This window comes from Lepidochelys kempii, chromosome 9, assembly GCF_965140265.1.
Source record: "Lepidochelys kempii isolate rLepKem1 chromosome 9, rLepKem1.hap2, whole genome shotgun sequence".
NCBI classification, from domain to species: domain Eukaryota; kingdom Metazoa; phylum Chordata; order Testudines; family Cheloniidae; genus Lepidochelys; species Lepidochelys kempii.
Window position 1 is genome coordinate 76,059,953 of NC_133264.1, and position 20,394 is coordinate 76,080,346.

Below are 20,394 nucleotides of genomic sequence, written 5' to 3' on the forward strand. Positions count from 1 at the left end.
TACTTTTACATTAGGTAACAGCATGAGAAATGGAAGAGGGCCATTACAACAGTGAGTCGATTTCCAATGCCAGGCAGCTTGATGCCCCAGCGAGAGGACTTGCCAGATAAAGTGGAGAGACGGTTAGTACTAGCCAAAAGGCTGACTAGAGGCGACCCCTTCCCTAATTCAAGCTGTAGTTGAGGAAGAGACCTTCAGTCAGGGAAAGAATGGGGAGGCGGCGTAGGGTGTGTGTGGGTTTTCAGTGTTTAAAGTCGCCTGAAAAAAAAAGGGATCCCGCATGAGGTGAGAGCTGCACCTCTGCAACCTCGCTCTACTCAGTTATTCAGGGTGAATGGTGTGAGCGGGGACAGATGGGGAGGGGGCTGTGTGTGTGTGTGCGCGTGTGCCAGCACCGGCGTTGGGGGCACCCAGGTGTGTCAGGGCAGACCACTGGGGGGAGAGGGGACAGCGTGCGTAGTGGGAGGGGGGCTGTCGGGATAGAGCAGGGCGGGGACAGACGCACCAGCGACGCGCGCCCCGGCACCCGCACACCGCCGGGCGGAGGTTTCGCGCGCACCCAGCCCCAGCACGCCAGCCTCAGCGCACTCTCATCCGGGGATCTCCGCTCCGTCTCCTCCCCCCGCGGTGGCGCGCGCGCGTTCCCTCCACCCCACCGCTCAGGCGCCGCCGCCGCCGAAGGGCTCGGAGTCCCGCCCTCCCTGCGCGAGACGCCGCTCGGGGCGGGGAAGGCGGAAGTTGGATCCCAACAACCCCCCGAGAGCCTGGTACCGCTGAGCTGCGGTCCAGAGCGTCCCCCTTCGCCGGCCGGGTCGGGCCCGAGGAGCCGCTGCCGCCATGTCCAGCATGGAGAGTATCCTTTGGGCCGCAGGACAGCGCGCCCGGGAAGGAGGCGCGGGCAGGGTCCCCGAGTGTCTGCAGCCCCGGCCCTGCCCCACACGGGGCCCCAGCAAGATGGGTCCCGGAGAGCTGGCAGGACCCCCTTGGGGAGGAAGGGCCCATTTCCTCCCCCCCGTTCCCCCCCCCGCTGAGAGCTGGGAGTTTCCCCTGGGGGGGGGGAAGGGCCCATCCCCACCCGCTCCCCCCCGCCGAGAGCTGGGGGTTTCCCCTGGGGGGGGGAAGGGCCCATCCCCACCCCACCCGCTCCCCCCCGCCGAGAGCTGAGAGTTTCCCCTGGGGGGGAAGGGCCCATCCCCACCCCACCCCCCGCCGAGAGCTGGGAGTTTCCCCTGGGGGGGAGAAGGGCCCATCCCCACCCCCCCGCCGAGAGCTGGGAGTTTCCCCTGGGGGGGAGAAGGGCCCATCCCCACCCCCCCCGCCGAGAGCTGGGAGTTTCCCCTGGGGGGGGAAGGGCCCATCCCCCCCCCCCCCCGCCGAGAGCTGGGAGTTTCCCCTCGGGGGAGAAGGGCCCATCACCCTCTCCCCCGCCGCCCCCCCTCGGGGGGAAAGGGCCCTATCGGGGGCGGGGTGGGCTGTCCACTCCTGCCTTTGAGTTGGGGCCTGGCACTGTTGTTGACTGTAAGGACTCCATTGAGTGACAGACACACCAAACCCCTTCCTCACCAGACAGGCGATGGGCTGGCACTGAGCACTGCCATTTGCTAGACTGACAACTTCTCCCACCCCGAAGAGGGGCTGGCTGCATTGCAGGGAGTGGCCTGAACCATGTGACCATTTCTGGGTTCCCATAGCCCAGTGTTTTATTTCAGCATGAAAGCAAAATATTCATTCAAGCCTTGACATGGGCTCAGACCATCTCCTTTTACCATGCCACGCCTGCTGGAGGCATGTGATACAGGGTGGATGTCAAAGCAAGTGCTCAGAGTGCAGTGTTTCATCCAGTTTTGTTTTGATCTTGGAATATGTGGGAAACTGGAAGAATCTTGAAATGATCCATAGTAGAAACTGATAATTTCCTTCATTGTAAGACATGATGAAGGCAATGGTTTAATTATAAACTGCTCATTTTCTCTTAGTACCGTGACAGAAATTGTATTGTTTTATTCTTGGATACAAGCGATTAAAAAAATTAATCCTGATTAATCACGCTGTTTATACAATAATAGAATACCATTTATTTAAATATTTTTGGATGTTTTCTACATTTTCAAATATTGCTTTCAGTTATAACACAGAATACAAAGAACAGTGCTCACTTTATATTATTTTTATTGCAAATATTTGCACTGTAAAAAAACAAAAGAAATAGTATTTTCAATTCACCTAATACAAGTACTGTAGTGCAATCTCTTTATCATGAAAGTTGAACTTACAAATATAGAATTATGTAAAAAAAATTGCATTCAAAAATAAAACAATGTAAAACTTTAGAGCCTACAAGTCCACTCAGTCCTATTTCTTGTTCAGCCAATTGCTCAGACAAACAAGTTTGTTTACATTTACAGGAGATAATGCTGTCTACATCTTGTTCACAGTGTCACCTGAAAGTGAGAACAAGTGTTCTCACGTCACTGTTGTAGCCAGCATCACAAGATATTTACATGCCAGATGTGCTAAAGATTCATATGTCCCTTTATGCTTCAGCCGCCATTCCAGAGGACATGTGTCCATGCTGATGACTGGTTCTGCTCGATAACAATTCAAAACAGTGCAGACCGACAGATTTCATTTTCATCGTCTGAGTCAGATGCCACTGGCAGAAGGTTGGTTTTTTTTTTGGTTTTTTTTTACACTGGGTCGGGTTCTGTAGTTTCCACATTGGAGTGTTGCTCTTTTAAGACTTCTGAAAGCATGCTCCACAGCTCATCCCTCTCAGATTTTGGAAGGAACTTCAGATTCTTAAACCTTGGGTTGAGTGCTGTAGCGATCTTTAGAAATTTCACGTTGGTACCTTTTTTGTGTTTTTTGAAATCTGCAGTGAAAGTGTTCTGAAAATGAACATGTGCTGAGTCATCATCCGAGACTGCTATAACATAAAATATATGGCAGAATGTGGGTAAAATAGAGCCGGAGACATACAGATCTCCCCAAAGAGTTCAATCACAAATTCAATTAACACATTTTTTTTCAACGAGCATCATCAACATGGAAGGATGTCCTCTGGAATGGTGGCCAGAGCATATAGGGGCATATGAATGTTTAGCATATCTGGCACGTAAATACCTTGCAATGCTGACTACAAAAGTCCCATGCGAATGCCTGTTCTCACTTTCTGGTGACATTGTAAACAAGAAGTGGGCAGCATTATCTTCCATGAATGTAAACAAACTTGTTTGTCTTAGCGATTGGCTGAATGAGAAGTAGGACTGAGTGGACTTGTAGGCTCTAAAGTTTTGCATTGTTTTGTTTTTAAGTGCAGTTATGTAATCAAAAAGAAATCTACATTTGTAAGTTGCACTTTCATGATAAAGAGACGGCACTACAATACTTGTATAAAATGAATTGAAAAATACAGAAAATTGGAAAATTGGTGCTGCTGGCAGTCAGGTGCAAGTTTGCCCCATGGACTGAATGGGCATCCCCCAACCCAACCAAGATTGGGGGAATGAAAGTGTGATGTAAAGACACCTTTGCTACTCTCCCTGTCCCTCCACTAAAGTACAGTGCTAAGTGGATATTGATCTGACCCATTACATAAAACAAGTCAGACTTGAAATGGGAAGGGAATCTGAAGAGTGGTAAGATCGAATGGAAGAGAGACCAAAGAGCTGTTCTACGAGCCAGGAATAGTTGAAATGCCATAGCACTCTGGTCATGCCCTATGCCAGAGTCTGAGACAGGGATGACATAGAGCCAGTTACTCTAGCTTTATGTCAATTGGGGTTTTCCTCACACAACAGGAATTGTTAGCTGGATGGATCATTTGGCTTTGAGGCCGTAGCAGGAGCCAGGAATTGGCCTTTTTCTTTTTTTCATTCCTGGTAATGATAAGAAATCATACTTAACGTCCTTTATAAACAAAAATAGAATAAACTTTTCCCTGGTATATAAAATGATCTTACCTTTAACCATTTTTTTTCTATAAGTTTGGCTCAGTAGTATCCTCATCTGTAGTTCTAAGGATGTTGACAAGATGAAATGTTTGAACAGGTTTCTAAATAAATTATGGTGAATATAAGAAGTCTGGTTTCATTTGAGTTATCCTATATTGAGACAAGTACGTTTAAAGGTTGGCGCAAGTGTGCCATGGCATGAAAGAGCTGTGAGGCAACAGATGATGTATTGTGCTATCTGGTGTAGAAACATTGAGAGTAATTGAGGAAGTTTAAAAATAAAATCCTGGTGTGTGTCACAATGACTCAAAGCCATCGATTTAAGGAAGTGATGTAATACTTTACATGGTCGTTCTGATCATTGACCTGAGCTGGATTGTAGTTGGCAACCTATAGATGAAATACTTTATAGCATATTATCAGTTCCTAGGCCGGGGATCTCAAACACGCGGCCCGTGGGGTTATTTTCTGAGGCCCGCCAGCTCCCCACAGCCACCCTATCCCCCCAGCGTTTACCTAGAGCGGCTCCGGCCTGGCCCAGCGCGCACCGGGGACAGGGCAGGCTCCCTGTCTGCCTGCCCGCCCTGCCCCCGCGCCGCTCCGGGAAGCGGCCGGGACCTGGGGAGTGAGGGCACAGGGGTCTGTGTGTTGCCCTGGCCGTGCCTCCGGGTACCTCCCCCAAAGCTCCCATTGGCCGCTGTTCCCCATTCCCAGCCAATGAGAGCTGTGTGGGGCGGTGCCCGGAGGTGGGGCCAGGGCAACACAGAGACCCCTGTTGTCGTGTTGTCCCGTCCTGCCTGCCCTGCCCCCGGTGCGTTCTGGGCTGGACCCGCACCCCTCCTGCACCTGAACCCCCTGCCGCACCCCTTCTGCACCCCGACCCCCTGCCCTGAACCCCCTGCCGCACTCTGCACCCCTCCTGCACCCTGACCCCCTCCTGCATCCTGAGGCCATTGAGTAGAAGTAGAACAAGTTTTATCTTTATACAAACACCTTATTTTAACTGTTAATCTTCGTTTGTAGAACAAGTGTCTTAATGGTGTAATAAACATGTTTTAAGTGGCCTACAAAGGATTTTTTTTTTTAAAGTAAGCTTGGTCCCTTTTTTTGCTGCTATGATGATGATGCAAAAAGAAGATCTGTAATGGCTTTCGTTAAATGCTTCACTCCCCTCCCCCTCCGTTTGAGTTTTTCCTTAGAAATATCAGGAATATAAAGTCTAGTTTTTCCCTTGTTTTGTTGGAGGGCACTTGAGAGAAATAAAAATATTTGAGCTCCACAACTCAATTGACAAGTGTTTTTAAAAACAAACAAACAAAAGAAACAAACATGAACGTGTTAAAGATTCTTTTACTTAAAATATTAGACATGGAAGCTAAATAGGTGTCGACAAAAACAAAACAATTTTAACCACTCTGATTAAATCTCCCTTCTCTTTTTGTTCCCACTGTTTTCATTCTCTTGTGATGTCTGTCTTCCAGCCCAGTCAGGACCTAAAATGCAAATGTAAAAACAAACAGAATGCTTTTCTTGGTGGAGAAATTTTTCAGGCCTTTTTTACACATCAGAAACAAAGAAAGTACAGCTATCTTTTTTTCCTTTGCAGCTCACCTTTAATTGGATTTATGATTTAATCAATATTCCCATGATGTTCAAACTTTAAATATGTGATGGTACAGTGACATTGTAGGGCCTTGCACACCAAACTTATACACCTCTCTATTACAAAAGTGAGTCATCATGATGAAGTCAGTTGTTAAATCTTTTTTTCATATTCACCTTCAAGCCAGGGTCATCTATGCAACTTTGATGCAGAGTGTGTGGTTTGGGGGGGTGAAATCCTACAGTTCTCCAGAAAATTATCATTGCATTAATGTTTAGCCTAGTTAACATTTGGTATTAACAAAGAAAAGATTGTTCACTAGTGGTCAGTGGGCCAACTGATGAGTGGATGTTAGGGTGAAGAATTGCATAGAAATAATACACACATGGTTTCAGAAAAATCATTCTTTGCCTCCTAAAAGGAAAATATTCATCCTTCCAGGGACTTATAAACATTTATTTATACCAGAGAACAATTTCTTATTTACATGTGATGAATTTTTTATATTTGGTTAGTAGGGTACTTATGGGCAATGGTATTCCATTAAACAGCACATGTGACAAAATGATCTATTGTCATCTAGTAAGAGTAAAGAATTTATAACTGAAGGATGTTGTAAAGCCTCACCTTGTCCTGGCCAGGTTTTATAGCACATATGATGGGTAAGATTTCTAATTTTTCTCCCTACCTGATAGGGAGATGGGTGAGCTGAAAAAGAGTGTCATGGTAGCTTTGTTTTTCATCTCAAATTTGCCATAATTTTAAGCTGAACCTTTTTGATTTTTCTCTGTGGGTTTGTGGCACCATAGCATTCCTTGGAGCAGGAGGTAGCATCCTAGGGTTTTGAAGTTAAAACTATATAGATGTTGTGTGAATGCTAGGGATGGAATTTTCAGAAGTGCTTAGCGTTGCGACGACTCTGCTCCCTTTGAAGTCCATGTTAAAACTATCATTCTCTCCAGATTCCCAGGACTTCAGAATCACCCTATCTGTATGCACACATGTTCTAAAGACCAGCATTTTTTATTCCTGTTAACTACTTGAATTGGGTCTTTCATCAAAGTAAGCTAATTTTGATTCTGAACTTGTTTTTAAAAAAAGTGTCCAAACTATGGTTTTAAGCTAAGATGACAAAGGAACATGGGCAATGTAAAATTAAAAAGAACAAAAAACCGCATCTTTGTTTGCTCAGTTTCATGCAAATTAAAGGGGCTGACCTACCAATAGTAAAATTTGCAGAAGGAAATACAGTATGCATGTAGTGGGCTACTAAATTCAACGGAAAGTGACATGTTCATATTTTAAGTATTGCTAGTATTTTGTAGATCCTTAATATGCATTGCAGAACACCTGTTTAACTTGAAGTTTGCTGCCAAAGAGCTCAGCAGGAATGCAAAAAAATGTGATAAAGAAGAAAAGATTGAAAAGGCTAAAATTAAGAAGGTAAGTAATGAAACCACATTGTGTGTATATACTTAATTTTTATATTTTATGTGAGGCAGGTCCTTAACTTGTACTTTGTAATGGTTTTCCTGGTGTGCATTGTAATAAAACAGTATGTTGCCAATCTACATACGCTTCCTATGTCCTATTGGCTGTAACATATTTGTGACTGGGGCCTGGTCTACACTACACAGTAAGGCAGCTTATGTCAGCCTAATTATGTCAGTGTCTGCAATACAGCCTTGGTCCTACCAATGTAAGGCCTGGTCTACATTAGGGGGGAGGAGGATGATCGGTCTAAGTTATGCTTCACGTAGCTGAAGTCGACATACTTAGGTCTACTTACTGCAGTGAAGACACCACGGTAAGTTGACGGCTGATGCTCTCCCATTGACTCCACCTGCACCTTTTGCCCTGGTGGAGTACTGGAGATGACGGGAGAGCGCTCGGTGGTCGATTTATCACATCCAGACTAGATGCAATAAATCAACCCCCGCTGGATCGATCGCTGCAGTGGGTAATGTAGACAAGCCCTAAGTGCCCTACTACACCAACATAATAACTCCACCTCCACAAGAGGCATATGTCAGTGTAGTTAGTGATGCGGTGTCTGTAGACACTGCAATCCTTACATTGGCTGTTGGCTGTAAGTAATTACTGCAGTGGCTATAAGTCAGCCTAACCTACATCAATTTAAGATTGTAGTGAAGACATACCCTTTGTCATAGTATTTTTTATATTCTTAAAATATTGTACATATTTGTTAACGCTGAAATGGAATGTTTCATAACTTTTTCTTCAAAATATGTATGCTGTGTTCTTGTAGTGCAGTTAATTTTTTCCTTGACAGTGTTTCTCTAAATTATCTTAATGTTTATCATATACTATTAAATGTGACCTGTGAAGAAGATTTTTAAAATAGGGTTCATATCCTTTTGCTGCTTAAAGTTAGCCTGAAGTTTTTCTGCTTGTTGTAACCTTTTCAATAAAAGGAACATCAACTTCTGGAGATCTTTTTGAGCATTTTATGTGGACTGAGCGGTCCCACAGTCCTTATTTGAAGTGCTAGGAGTGTTGACTCTTCAATAAAACCTCTGTTCTCCCAAGTGCATGTTACGTATTGGTTTTAAATAGGTCTTGAGGAAAGCTTTAAATGGTCTGGCTAAAAACTCAAAGTTTAGTTGCTCTGCTTTTAGTTTCTGGTCTCGTATCATAATTCCATTAATTTTCCAGTCCATAAAATTAAAGTGAGACAAGCTGAATTTCAGATGAAAGAAATAAGTGCAGGAAAACCTTTCAGGACTTCTTAATATTGTAAAGAAGCAAAAAGGACACAAACCCATTTTTGTCCCATTTCTAACTCCCCTTTAAAATGTAGTATAGAATGATGAACTAGATTAATACATTATTTTTAGAAGTTGACTTTTTTTCTTGTTGTTTACAGTCCTGTGACAATACAAAGAAACAGTTAAAGACATGTTAAAGATAAATTTCACTTAACATCTGAACGTGTGTTTTGTACTAAAGTTGTGTGTGTTTGTGTATCGGATTTTCTCAGTACTGTACTAAATACTAGTCTTGCAAACTCACTTGGGATCTGAAACTTACTGTGAATTCTTTTCTGGTATATCTAGCTTAAGGTATTATATCACTTCACATTATCATAGAGCACCTTCCATGTAAAATCAATAGAGAAGTCCCAAATGGACTTCATGGAGTCTTTGGCACTTCTTCCAATTTGAGGTAAAAACTTTGCTTTGGGTAGAGTTTTTAATTTTCATTTAAAATTATTTACCTTTTTTAGGTTGATTTTTTTGAGAATTTAAAAAATTTTTTTTAGTTAGTTGGGTGTTTTGGGTAGAAAGGAGTGTCAGTGTTGACTGTTCATATGGTGGAAAGGCCTTTTCAAAGAGGAAGGTTTTTTAGTGTTTCCTAAAGTCTCTGGCTCATTATTAGTAATAGATCTTGCTTACTAAATTCTGCCTCTTCAATGCAGATTACATGGATATAACTGAGGGCAGAATTTGATCTTTCAGTTTGAATTTAATTGTCAGTTCTGTTGACCTATGAGAATAATAAGGAATGGAGTCCAACTTCCTATTTCATTGCTGCTGGACTGGCTTTTTTGTTATTGGGAGACTCTTTTAATCTCCAAGCAGAGACTTTCTTTTCCCTGTTTGACACAGGTAACATGAATTATGGGAGCCAATACCTTGACTTCCAGCTCTGCCTTTGCATTTCTCTGCAGTAGTTTTCTCATAACTAAAAGAACAGTGTTAAGGTTAACCTGTAATGTTGGGTTATAATGATAGGATTAATGTGTTTGCAGTGCTTTGAATATCTAAAGCACTTCATGTACACTGGGTTCTGCTTATTAGCAACTTATTGTTATCCAAGAGTGGCCAACAAGGGAAAGGCATGGTTTTGGGGCTGCAGCTAGGGAAGGAAGCACTGGGGCAAGCAACCTTTGCCTGCCTGTAACTGGTGCTCAGCATTCCCAGAGCTTCCTTCTGTGGCTGCAGCCCTGCAAACCTGGCTGTGGGGCTACAGCCTGGGGAAGGGAGCTCTGGGATGTGCTGAGAGCAGGGTGCAATCAGAGCATGCAGGGGGAGGTAGGTACCATGCCACACTAGGGGACCTCAGCACCCCCACTCCCCATGAAAAGCCCCAGCATCTGCTGCTACCCTGCCTGCAGCATCCCCTCTCAGCCCGCAATGACAGGAGATCCCATTGGGTGGGGATGTGGGTGCTGCAGCCCTTTACCTTCGGTGTGGACAGTGGATCCCTGGCCACAGGCAGGTTTGTAGGATTTCCCTTACCCCATAAACCTGCCTGCAGCCAGGGTCTTTCTTCCAAAAAAATAAAGTTGTTACTAAATGGCCTGCCTGTTGCCAGTATCCGAATCCTGTTAACCTTAAAATCAATGGGATGGGATTGGTTCCTGGCAAAATGTTGCTGTTAAAAGTTGTTACTATATGGATTGCTGTTAAGTGGCATCCACTATATACACAATGAGGGAGAGATACTTTTTGTTCTGATTTCATAAACAGAAAGATACTGTAATGAGGTATACTTATTCATCTTAACACTTACTTGTTTTAGTAGCACTAGAAGTATGAATTTTGATGAAAAACTGGGTGCTTAATGTATTTTAAAGGTTAGATATTTGTGAGCATATAAATCCAGAATGCTACTCCATAATACATCTGTTTCATAAACTTACTGGTATTGAGGCTCTGGGAAGTAGCTGAAAGTTTCAGGCATACTTTCATATGCATAGAAGACGCTATCTAGTTCACATCCAAGTCAATTACAATCTTTCCGTTGACTTGAATGGGAGTTGAATTGACCTAGAGTTCACTTGTTTTGCAAGTGTAAGTTTTTTGAAGTCTTACCGCTGCTGGGTAATTATTGCTAAGAAGGGTTAGCAATAGTTTGCTTTTATTTAAACAGGCAATCCAGAAGGGTAATACTGAAGTTGCAAGAATACATGCAGAAAACGCAATCCGACAGAAGAATCAAGCAATCAATTTCTTGCGCATGAGTGCCAGGGTAGATGCAGTAGCAGCAAGAGTTCAAACTGCAGTAACAATGGGCAAGGTAAGCATGTTTTCATACTTCCATATATAAACTACAGAAAGATAAGGCCCCTGATTCTCCTTTAAACTGTCTTAATTCTATCCCTAAAACAGTGAATTAGTAAGCTTACTGGGATGGCTTGGCAGTCTTCAACTATGGCCCACAGTAAACTAAACTGTGTATGAAGCATTGGCCTGTGAGAATTATGAATTAATTAGTTGGGTTAATGCCACCATCCTTCATATGGTATTGATGCCATTGTTGCATGTTTCTCCTAGTACTCACAGGAAACAAATGTTTCCTATTAGCTAACCAATGTCTTGTGTCACAAATTTTTAAAGATAACTGTCCCTTCCATTTTACAAGTAGATGCACTTGATAAATTGATTTCTTGTGGGTTTCCAAAAAGGCATATAGAAAGTATTTGTTTTGATCTACTATGGAGTATGCAAAATAGCTATGTAACAATAGTTTAGAATCTTTTAGACACAAGTACACTTACCTTTTATGGTCCCAGCTCACAATGACCTGTCTAGTGACCGCATTTTTAAAATAGACTGTCAAGGATATTTCTGCAGTCCTGTTACTTTAGTTTACAATCTTATTAGGTAGCATTTGGGTGGGAGATCCAAGGAAATTGTAAGTACTGTAGGAAATTAATTAAATGGATTTTTTACCTGTCTGTACTGAATCAGTGCCCTGCAGCCCATTTTGTAGCATCGCTATCTTTAAGATGAGAAATTAAATGGAGATCCTGAGCATCTATGGTCAGTAAAGATGCTATGGTATGAAGTAGTGATGTTATTCCTTGTTTATACTGTTGAAAATAAGTGGCTTAGAAAAACCTTTTAAGGTAAACATGCCATGTAACCTAAATTCCCTGTGCAGTTTGTCATATGCTGTTTTTGTTTTTTCTTACTGTTGTGCAATGTTCCTCTTCACTGTTAAATACTCCAGATATGGCTACACTTCAAATATATAAGAATTATTTCATCTGCCATTGAAGTATGTAACAGTTATCTTTTGGAAGAAAAGGAACATGAGATTATTATTGCGGCCCAAAGGCCTGAAAAGCTTCTTTAAAAATTAGTTTTTTAAAGATTCGTGGGCTTGTTTGTGGTGGCCTTGTTTTTATTGCATCCTGTTGTATTAATTTAGATAGACTATATGGGCTCAAAGATTTAAAGGTGTTAACATGTCCAATATTAAACAATGTTAAACAGAGTTTGGTGTACAGAGACCTAAGCCTGCTTCATACCATGCAGACACACCACTACAGTTTAAAAAAACAACTATTCAAAAGAAACAGAAAAGTAGGAAAATCAGCTGAAGCATTTGAAATGTAAAGTATTAAGTAAGGTTTTTATTTTAATGTGCCTTGTTTCCTTTCCCTGTGTCTGGAGAGAGTTTTGAAAGGAAATAAACCCTTTGTTGGAAAGTCTTTTGGATGATATTAAAAATGATGATAACTCTCCTTTTTAGGGAAAAGAGGTTTTAGGCTGTGTCTACGCTGCTACTTTTAGCACTAAAACTTTTGTCATTCAGGATTGTGAAAAAACACCCCCCGAGCAACAAACGTTTTAGCGCTGAAAAGCGCCTGTATAGACAGTGTGGCTCCCGGCGATAAAGCGACCACCGCCTGTTCGGGGTGTTGTTTTTTTACCGCCAGGAGAGCTCTTCCCCGGCGATAAAGTGTGTCTACACTGGCCATGTCACAGTGCCGCTGCAACAGTGCTATAACATGGGTAGTGTAGACATACTCTTAGTTGAGAGGATCCTGGAGCTGTTGATGCTGTTAGTCTGATCCTGCTTCCTTTAAGACACAGAAGACAAACACACACAGGGAAAACAAAACATTAAAGATAGAAACTGCAGTTTCTGTCTCTGGTGTTGACTTTTGCTTGCATCCTCATTGCTGGAAAAACATGCACAGCCGAAGGTCTTATCAAGGCCTGGCAAACTTGTACCAGCAGTGGGCTGTGTAGGGCATCACATTTAGCTGATTCTTTCTGGTCACAGACTGACAGCAGTGTTGTGAAATGTGTAGTCTTGGCCTGCTAAGCCAGAATCTTATTAGTCAGAAGGGGAAAGGGAGGCTAAGAAAGAGAAGAAATAAGGTGGAGAAAAGGAGACAGGAGTGGGGGAGATTAGGGTTGACCGTCTCACATCCTGGGTGGCATTTGGAAGTTAGCTGGAGACAGTGGAGGTGACAGTGTCATCTGAGTCCCTCTCTTTTGGGCCTGGTGTGGTCAGGACAGTGAAAGCCCAGTGGTATGACAGTAACTCCTGGGGTTCCAGGAGATAGTGGGAGTGGCAGCCATGATGATAAAGCTCGCTCCTTCCCCTTCTCTCGTCTTTGTCAGTCAGCATCTACATCCCTCACGTCCCCATGTCTCTTTTTGAGGACACCAAAAGGAATCAGTGGATGGAATAGCCCATCCTCTCATTATTTTGTTCACTAATTAGGCCTAATTTCCAAGACTGACAACTTTGGTCCATTGGTTTCATGTTTACCAAGTATGAATTTAACGCAGAGCTTGAGTTATATTAGTAGACCTTTTTGTTGAGAGTAACTCAGTCTGTTGGTCTCCCTTTTACATCTTTTACCCTCAAAATTCATTTGTTAGGCTGTTTTGACATGTTCTGAATTTTTATCCACTTTCTCACCGTTACTCACGGCCGGCGTAGGCTTACTAGACCCCAGTTATCACTACAAACATAACTCAAAAAATGCTATATAGATTTCAGTTCCCTGTTGTTTGTGAAATGTCTTTATTTCTAGAGATTCAGCCCAGAGCATTTTTTTTACAGCTAAACTGTAAACTTCTGAAAAGGAGGGTTTATTTACAGTAAAAAGCTGATAGACCTGAAAACAGCTGTGTAACACCACTATTACAAAATAGTAAAGTTCTTTGGACAGAGATGAGAACAGACAAGTTTACTTAAAAACAGAAGGGGTTAACCAAACTAATGATTGTTTATTATGTGATTTTGTTATAGGTTTATATCTTTTACTTTATCTTTTTTAGGTAACAAAGTCAATGGCAGGCGTAGTTAAATCTATGGATGCTACATTGAAGAGCATGAACCTGGAAAAGGTAGACATACATTTAATTTGGAATTCAGAGGTATAAACTCAGTTTTATACTTTTGCTCTGACAGTATTTGTTTATCTTCAGATATCTGCCTTAATGGACAAATTTGAGCATCAGTTTGAAACACTGGATGTTCAGACGGCACAGATGGAAGACACAATGAGTAATACTACTACGTTAACAACACCACAAGTAAGAATAACTGATATTGCAGCAAGTAAAATACCATGTCACTCAACTGTACACAGACATTATCACTTTCTCTTCTATACCTTCTGCATTTTGAAAGATATAACAGGAGTAGGGGCATTCTCAGTTTAACTTGAGAAATATTTGTGCTACCTTGTGAGCAAAAGAATAGTTTGAGCTGCTAAATGCTCCGATACAAAATGTACATAGAATCATAGAATATCAGGGTTGGAAGGGAACTCAGGAGGTCATCTAGTCCAACCCCCTGCTCAAAGCAGGACCAATCCCCAATTAAATCATCCCAACCAGGGCTTTGTCAAGCCTGACCTTAAAAACTTCTAAAGAAGGAGATTCTACCACCTCCCTAGGCAACGCATTCCAGTGTTTCACCACCCTCCTAGTGAAGAATATTTTCCTAATATCCAACCTAAACCTCCCCCACTGCAACTTGAGACCATTACTCCTTGTCCTGTCCTCATCTACCACTGAGAATAGTCTAGAACCATCCTCTCTGGAACCACCTCTTAGGTAGTTGAAAGCAGCTATCAAATCCCCCCTCATTCTTCTCTTCTGCAGACTAAACAATCCCAGTTCCCTCAGCCTCTCCTCATAAGTCATGTGTTCCAGACCCCTAATCATTTTTGTTGCCCTTCGCTGGACTCTCTCCAATTTATCCACATCCTTCTTGTAGTGTGGGGCCCAAAACTGGACACAGTACTCCAGATGAGGCCTCACCAATGTCGAATAGAGGGGGACGATCACATCCCTCGATCTGCTTGCTATGCCCCTACTTATACATCCCAAAATGCCATTGGCCTTCTTGGCAACAAGAGCACACTGCTGACTCATATCCAGCTTCTCGTCCACTGTCACCCCTAGGTCCTTTTCCGCAGAACTGCTGCCTAGCCATTCGGTCCCTAGTCTGTAGCTGTGCATTGGGTTCTTCCGTCCTAAGTGCAGGACGCTGCACTTATCCTTATTGAACCTCATCAGATTTCTTTTGGTCCAATCCTCCAATTTGTCTAGGTCCCTCTGTATCCTATCCCTGCCCTCCAGCGTATCTACCACTCCTCCCAGTTTAGTATCATCCGCAAATTTGCTGAGAGTGCAATCCACGCCATCCTCCAGATCATTTATGAAGATATTGAACAAAACCGGCCCCAGGACCGACCCCTGGGGCACTCCACTTGACACCGGCTGCCAACTAGACATGGAGCCATTGATCACTACCCGTTGAGCCCGACAATCTAGCCAACTTTCTGCCCACCTTATAGTGCATTCATCCAGCCCATACTTCTTTAACTTGCTGACAAGAATACTGTGGGAGACCGTGTCAAAAGCTTTGCTAAAGTCAAGAAACAATACATCCACTGCTTTCCCTTCATACATGGTATGTATACTGTCTCAAGCTCCCCTTTTACAACTAATGTGTTTGAGTGGTGGTATAGCATGACATTTTTTGCCTTTCCTTTGAAATTTATGGAACTTTTGACTAACTTTTAATAAACATTTTTAGTCAAACATACCGACATCAGCTATATCACAATTAAAAAAGCATGGTTCCAAAAGAGTAAAATAGTTTTTGTTTGAAGGATTATATAAAGAAGTCTGCTATGGGGGAAGATGCTTCCTGTGCCCTGATAAAGGAATTATTTCATAATTTGTCATGACTATAGTAACATTTCTGTAGTTGTGATATTCAAGTAGATGTGATTTGTCCAGTCAAGGTTAGACTTAATCATATTTGGAAATATTACAGATCAGTAATTGAACTTGGAGAGCTGATATGCATGGCAGCCATTGTATGAGATGTGCTCCTTGTATTCTGAATTCCTGTAGCTCCCTCTAGTGGTGCAGACTATAAACGTTCAAAATCCGCAGATGCTCCTTTCTAAATCAGTTTTATTAAGACAGTAGAATTTTTGCTCATTACAAATGATACTGTTAATCTTATATTAAATACAATAACAGAAACTGATTCAGTTTTGATTTCCTGTTTTAGAACCAAGTGGATACGCTTCTACAGGAAATGGCAGATGAAGCAGGGTGAGTATGTAATATAAAAAATATTGAAAAGTAGTAATATTTGTGTATCTTAAGGGAAATCGCATCTGGCTCTTACACTTGATTTTAATTAAATTAACTATCAGATTTCCCTCACTACAAATGTGCTAGTCTTGTGGAACTAAATAATCCAGTGGCTGTATATATGCTGAGCTTTCACCTCTAGATATCATGGCTCAAATCTTCATGAGTGAAAATGGATTGAGATTATAAACCACCACGTGGTTTTGGCATGATTATTTATGCTAAAGTCTAGAACTAGAACAGCTAATTTCTGTCATAAAATCACTTTACAGAAATGGACCATGCTGAGATAGTTAAACCTCTTTATACATGCATGAAGTGCACCCTAGATAGGTTTAACTATCTCAGCATGATCCATTTCTTTATAGTGATCTTACAATAGAAATGAGTGAGGGCAAGGCTACATAACATTTTAAAGTACAAATGTTTAACACTATTGTGCTGTCAGCCTTTAAAAAGGCAGTGAGGGGCATCTGGTTTAATACTAAAAAATGTTTGAGCCCAGGATAGTGCAACTAGGTGATCAGTCAATTCTGCTTTTTTATATACTGTATATCTAGTTTGTTTAATTTGAGTTGATAGAATTGCCAGTGATAGCAGGGGACTGGACTTGATGACCCAGGAGGTCCCTTCCAGTCCTTTGTCCTGTGTTCCCCTTACACCCCTTTCATGCCTTCTTTGTAAGGCAGGAGCTGGTGTTACTGCTTTGTTGCCATAAATCCACTGCCCCATGAGCACGAAAACAATGTCCCTGCTGCTGGACTGGGCTTTGCTGGGGATAAGGGAGGGATGGAGAATTAGTGCACCATACTACTACTGGGTTACCTTTATTTGACAGATTTTGTATTAAAACTGTGATGTTAGAATTTGATACCTTATTACCAGTCTGAGCCCTGCTTAATCCATTGGTACTATCCAAAAGCATCCCCAGTAAACAGAAATTTTGTTAATTGTCCCAGAAATTATTGCTGTTAACTGTTAGACAATCTCTTTGCTTGGTGATCACCCCGCTTTCCTAATCAAGCTTGGCTAATTAACTGGAGTACAAAGTACCAGGTTGTATTTGAGACACTGATGGCCACACACTATATAGAACACTATTTGTCAATTAATGTGCACCTTGCTGCGGTCAGTTGCTATATTTATTTTTGTGATATATATTTGTCTATGTTTTTAATTGTAGCCTTGATCTGAACATGGAACTACCGCAGGGGCAAACTGGTTCTGTTGGCACAAGTGTTGCTTCAGCAGAGCAGGTAAATATTGCTTTGTAATTTTTCTAATCATATGTCACGTTTATGTAGAAGGGTTACTATTGTATGTGATATTTAAAATTGAAATTTATTTGCAAACTTCCAGGACCATATAATAAATTAGTTTTATTTTTATCAAAATAAATGCAGTGTGTAATTAAAATAAGGTTTACTTGCAGGCATAAGGTGTTTGTGTTTCAATGAGTCTACAAGTTGTGCACATACTTTAACTTTTCCCCTGTTCACTAACTGGGGCATCCAGTGTATATACTGGGTCAGGTCCTCTTCTCTTGCTAAGGTCCCCTACGTTTCTGAAGTAGGGCAAAGGGGCCTTAAATTAGCTCTGAATGAGCAGCTCAGGATTCCTCTGTTCCTGCGCAAATCCTCAGCAGAGGTAAAACTGGCATAGCTGTTAACACCCCTTGCTCTGGCGGAGGAAGATTTGAGGGGCTTAGCTTTTAGAGTAATGTGCTTCAGTGATCCTGCATTGGTGAATGATCCTTTAGGGCAAAGTATGTTAGATGGCAGTTCCAGCTTGCACTAAGGTCTGATTTGGCCATTGGCTGGTTCTGGGAATGGCAGAGGTACAAGGTGGTGTAGAGCCACCATCCTACTTCAACTTCTCATCCATGTTGAGCTTGGTTCATTTGAGGATGCAACCAAATGACTCAGTTACAGTGGAGTCAATTAACACTTGTCTCCTAGAAATGCAAATTCTTATCTGGCTCTTGCTTCTGTCTTATTTACTGTTGTGTTTGTGGTGTGACCTTGGATAGTACAAGTCTTTGCATTTATCTTTTATTTTAAAACTAATACATACTAATGAATATAACTTTTTATTCTGACGTTCTGCAGGATGAACTGTCACAGAGACTGGCCCGCCTACGTGATCAAGTTTAACTTAAGTAGTCAAAGCTGCGGATCTCTGTATATGTTTCCAAAGCATTCACTATGTATACCTCTTACGCTGTATGCAGTATCCCCTGAATGTCTAAATATTTGTATTATATGATACTTCACTTTTGGCTTGCTGTCCTTTCTAAATACATTAAGAAATTCAAAGATATCACAGCCCTTTAATGTTTTTCTAGGTCTGTACAGTACATTTTGAAGTTGGGGGTATATTTTTGCAATTATCTTTTCACAGAACCAAGCTAAAATTCTAAGTCAACTAATAATGTTGGCTCATTCTAGTTGAAGGAAAAGCTGAACACTAATAACATGATATATAATATTTTAAATTATAAAGTGGGTTTTTTAGATTATGAAAAACATGTACAGTTGGGGAACTGATGCATGCAATTCAGATGATGGTTGCAGTTGACTTGCTTACACAGCAAAATTCATGGAATACACAGATGGACGTGTTGTCTTTGTTAATAAGCATATTAAAACATATAGTCGGACTTGAATCTGGTTTTATGGTCTTTTAAAACTACATTACTTGCAGAGCAACTTAATGGGCCGGTTAAAAATTCGCTACCAAAAGCTGTTTTCACCTAACTGGGAACTTGTATAGTACCGTCACTTCAGTACGGGAGGAATACAATTTATTTTTCAATATTTTTGTCTAGATTGTTTGATATATGTATATTAGTCAAGCAAAGTGACTTCATATTACGTTGAGTAAAGCATGCATGTTAAAATATTTTTGAACTGTCATCCTTGTATTCTGTAAGAATATAGACTGCATTTTGCAGATGTAACACCAACACACTTCGTAATGTTTTTGCTATGATAGGTGATAGCCTATTTTAGACTTTACTATCCACTTCGAAAGTAAACCAATTCAAATATTTTCTTGCTTACTATGAACTTCAATCTAATGTTGTCAGAAGTATCAAACTCTTCATGCAGTCCTAATTCACAGAAATAATTAGAAAAATTTCTAGTTAGAACTACCTGTGATGTTATGAAAAACAATGATTTATGCCAAAAAATTACTCTTCAGATTTTTTTAAAAAAAACCTCTGTACTTAGGCTCCTAATGACTTTATAGCTTCTTTTGTTGTAGTGACACCTCTTCATTACAATAAGCTATAGTGAGGTTTATTCGATTTTTAGAAGTAGTTTTTTACTGACAGACATGCAGGGTGTCACATAGCTGTGGTCTTTCTAATGTTGCAAAAATCTTTATATAATTCAAACAGGATTTCTCTGTAAATATATAAGTATATAAACCCATCCTGAAAACCCAATACATTTATGAAATTGTTCAGATAACAAAGGTATTCCAAGTACAGTTAGAGGCTTTCACAAGAGGATACATAACTGAGCATTCAGTGTCCATACAAAATATTCTTCACTGAGAATAAGGTTATATTTCAGTGAAGAATAGTTAAGTCTGCATGCAATAAGGTAAACTGCTGTTGATCAAAGCAACAATCTTGGATCCATAGGTTTCTTGGGATGTACTTGCTAAAACACTGAAAGCTTACTGACTTTGAGATAGTCCACCAAGTGGTATTTTCATCTTATTAAAACAGTCCTCTTAGTCATCTATATAAAGTACAGTTTATAGTCCTAGGTTGTTGATTTTGAGATCAAAGCAGGGAAAAATCATTCCTGGAATATGGATTGATCTTTATTTTCCATGAATAAATTATTTTGGCTGTCTAATGGTTATCAATTTTGATGTGTATCACTTGCTGTAATGTTAATGCATTGTATATATTTATCAAACTGTGAATGCCTCCAATTTGAATAATTAAAATAGGAAACAGATGGTTTTTAATCTAAGTTAGCCTTTAACTTTATTTGCTACTTTCAGTAATGAAATAATTTTTCTTTTTAAAATATCCCAGAGAGATTGGAAAATGAGGAGTGACCTTTAACATTTTTATTCTTATGCATTCCTACTAAACATGTAAACATCTTCCCCTCCAACAAAGTTGTAGGAACTAAAGATCCGGTTTGTGTGGACAGGAGTTGGATAATGCAATATGGAGACTCTTCCCTCTCAGGTCTATAATGACCAAACATCATTATTTGATGGCTGTTTTTCCATTAATGCAAATGACTTGGTGAGCTCAGTGCAGCTTTTGGTTGAACTGTCCATGTGTTCACAAAAAATTTAGCACCATGGGCATTAATTGGCAGTCTCAAAAAGGCCCCTAACTGATTATGCTGGACTATTATCATTCATAAAAGCGATCCCTTCAGAAAAAATTTCCTGGCATGCTAGGCGCTGC

The 20,394-nt window shown here is 41.2% G+C and overlaps 1 protein-coding gene across 1 annotated transcript; it reads left to right on the forward strand.

Moving 5' to 3' along the window:
- Positions 1–628: 628 nt before the first annotated feature.
- CHMP1B (charged multivesicular body protein 1B) lies at positions 629–19,942 on the forward strand. The gene is made up of 8 exons (XM_073360935.1): positions 629–853; positions 6,902–6,999; positions 10,453–10,599; positions 13,608–13,676; positions 13,758–13,865; positions 15,865–15,908; positions 17,134–17,206; positions 18,059–19,942. The coding sequence occupies exons 1-8, from the start codon at positions 838–840 to the stop codon at positions 18,101–18,103; spliced, it is 600 nt and encodes a 199-aa protein (XP_073217036.1). The 5' UTR covers positions 629–837; the 3' UTR covers positions 18,104–19,942.
- Positions 19,943–20,394: the final 452 nt, after the last annotated feature.

Coding starts and splice junctions, on each gene's coding strand:
- CHMP1B (XM_073360935.1), top strand. Junction 7,000..10,452: donor AAAAGGCTAAAATTAAGAAG/GTAAGTAATGAA, acceptor TTATTTAAACAG/GCAATCCAGAAGGGTAATAC. Junction 13,677..13,757: donor AGAGCATGAACCTGGAAAAG/GTAGACATACAT, acceptor GTTTATCTTCAG/ATATCTGCCTTAATGGACAA.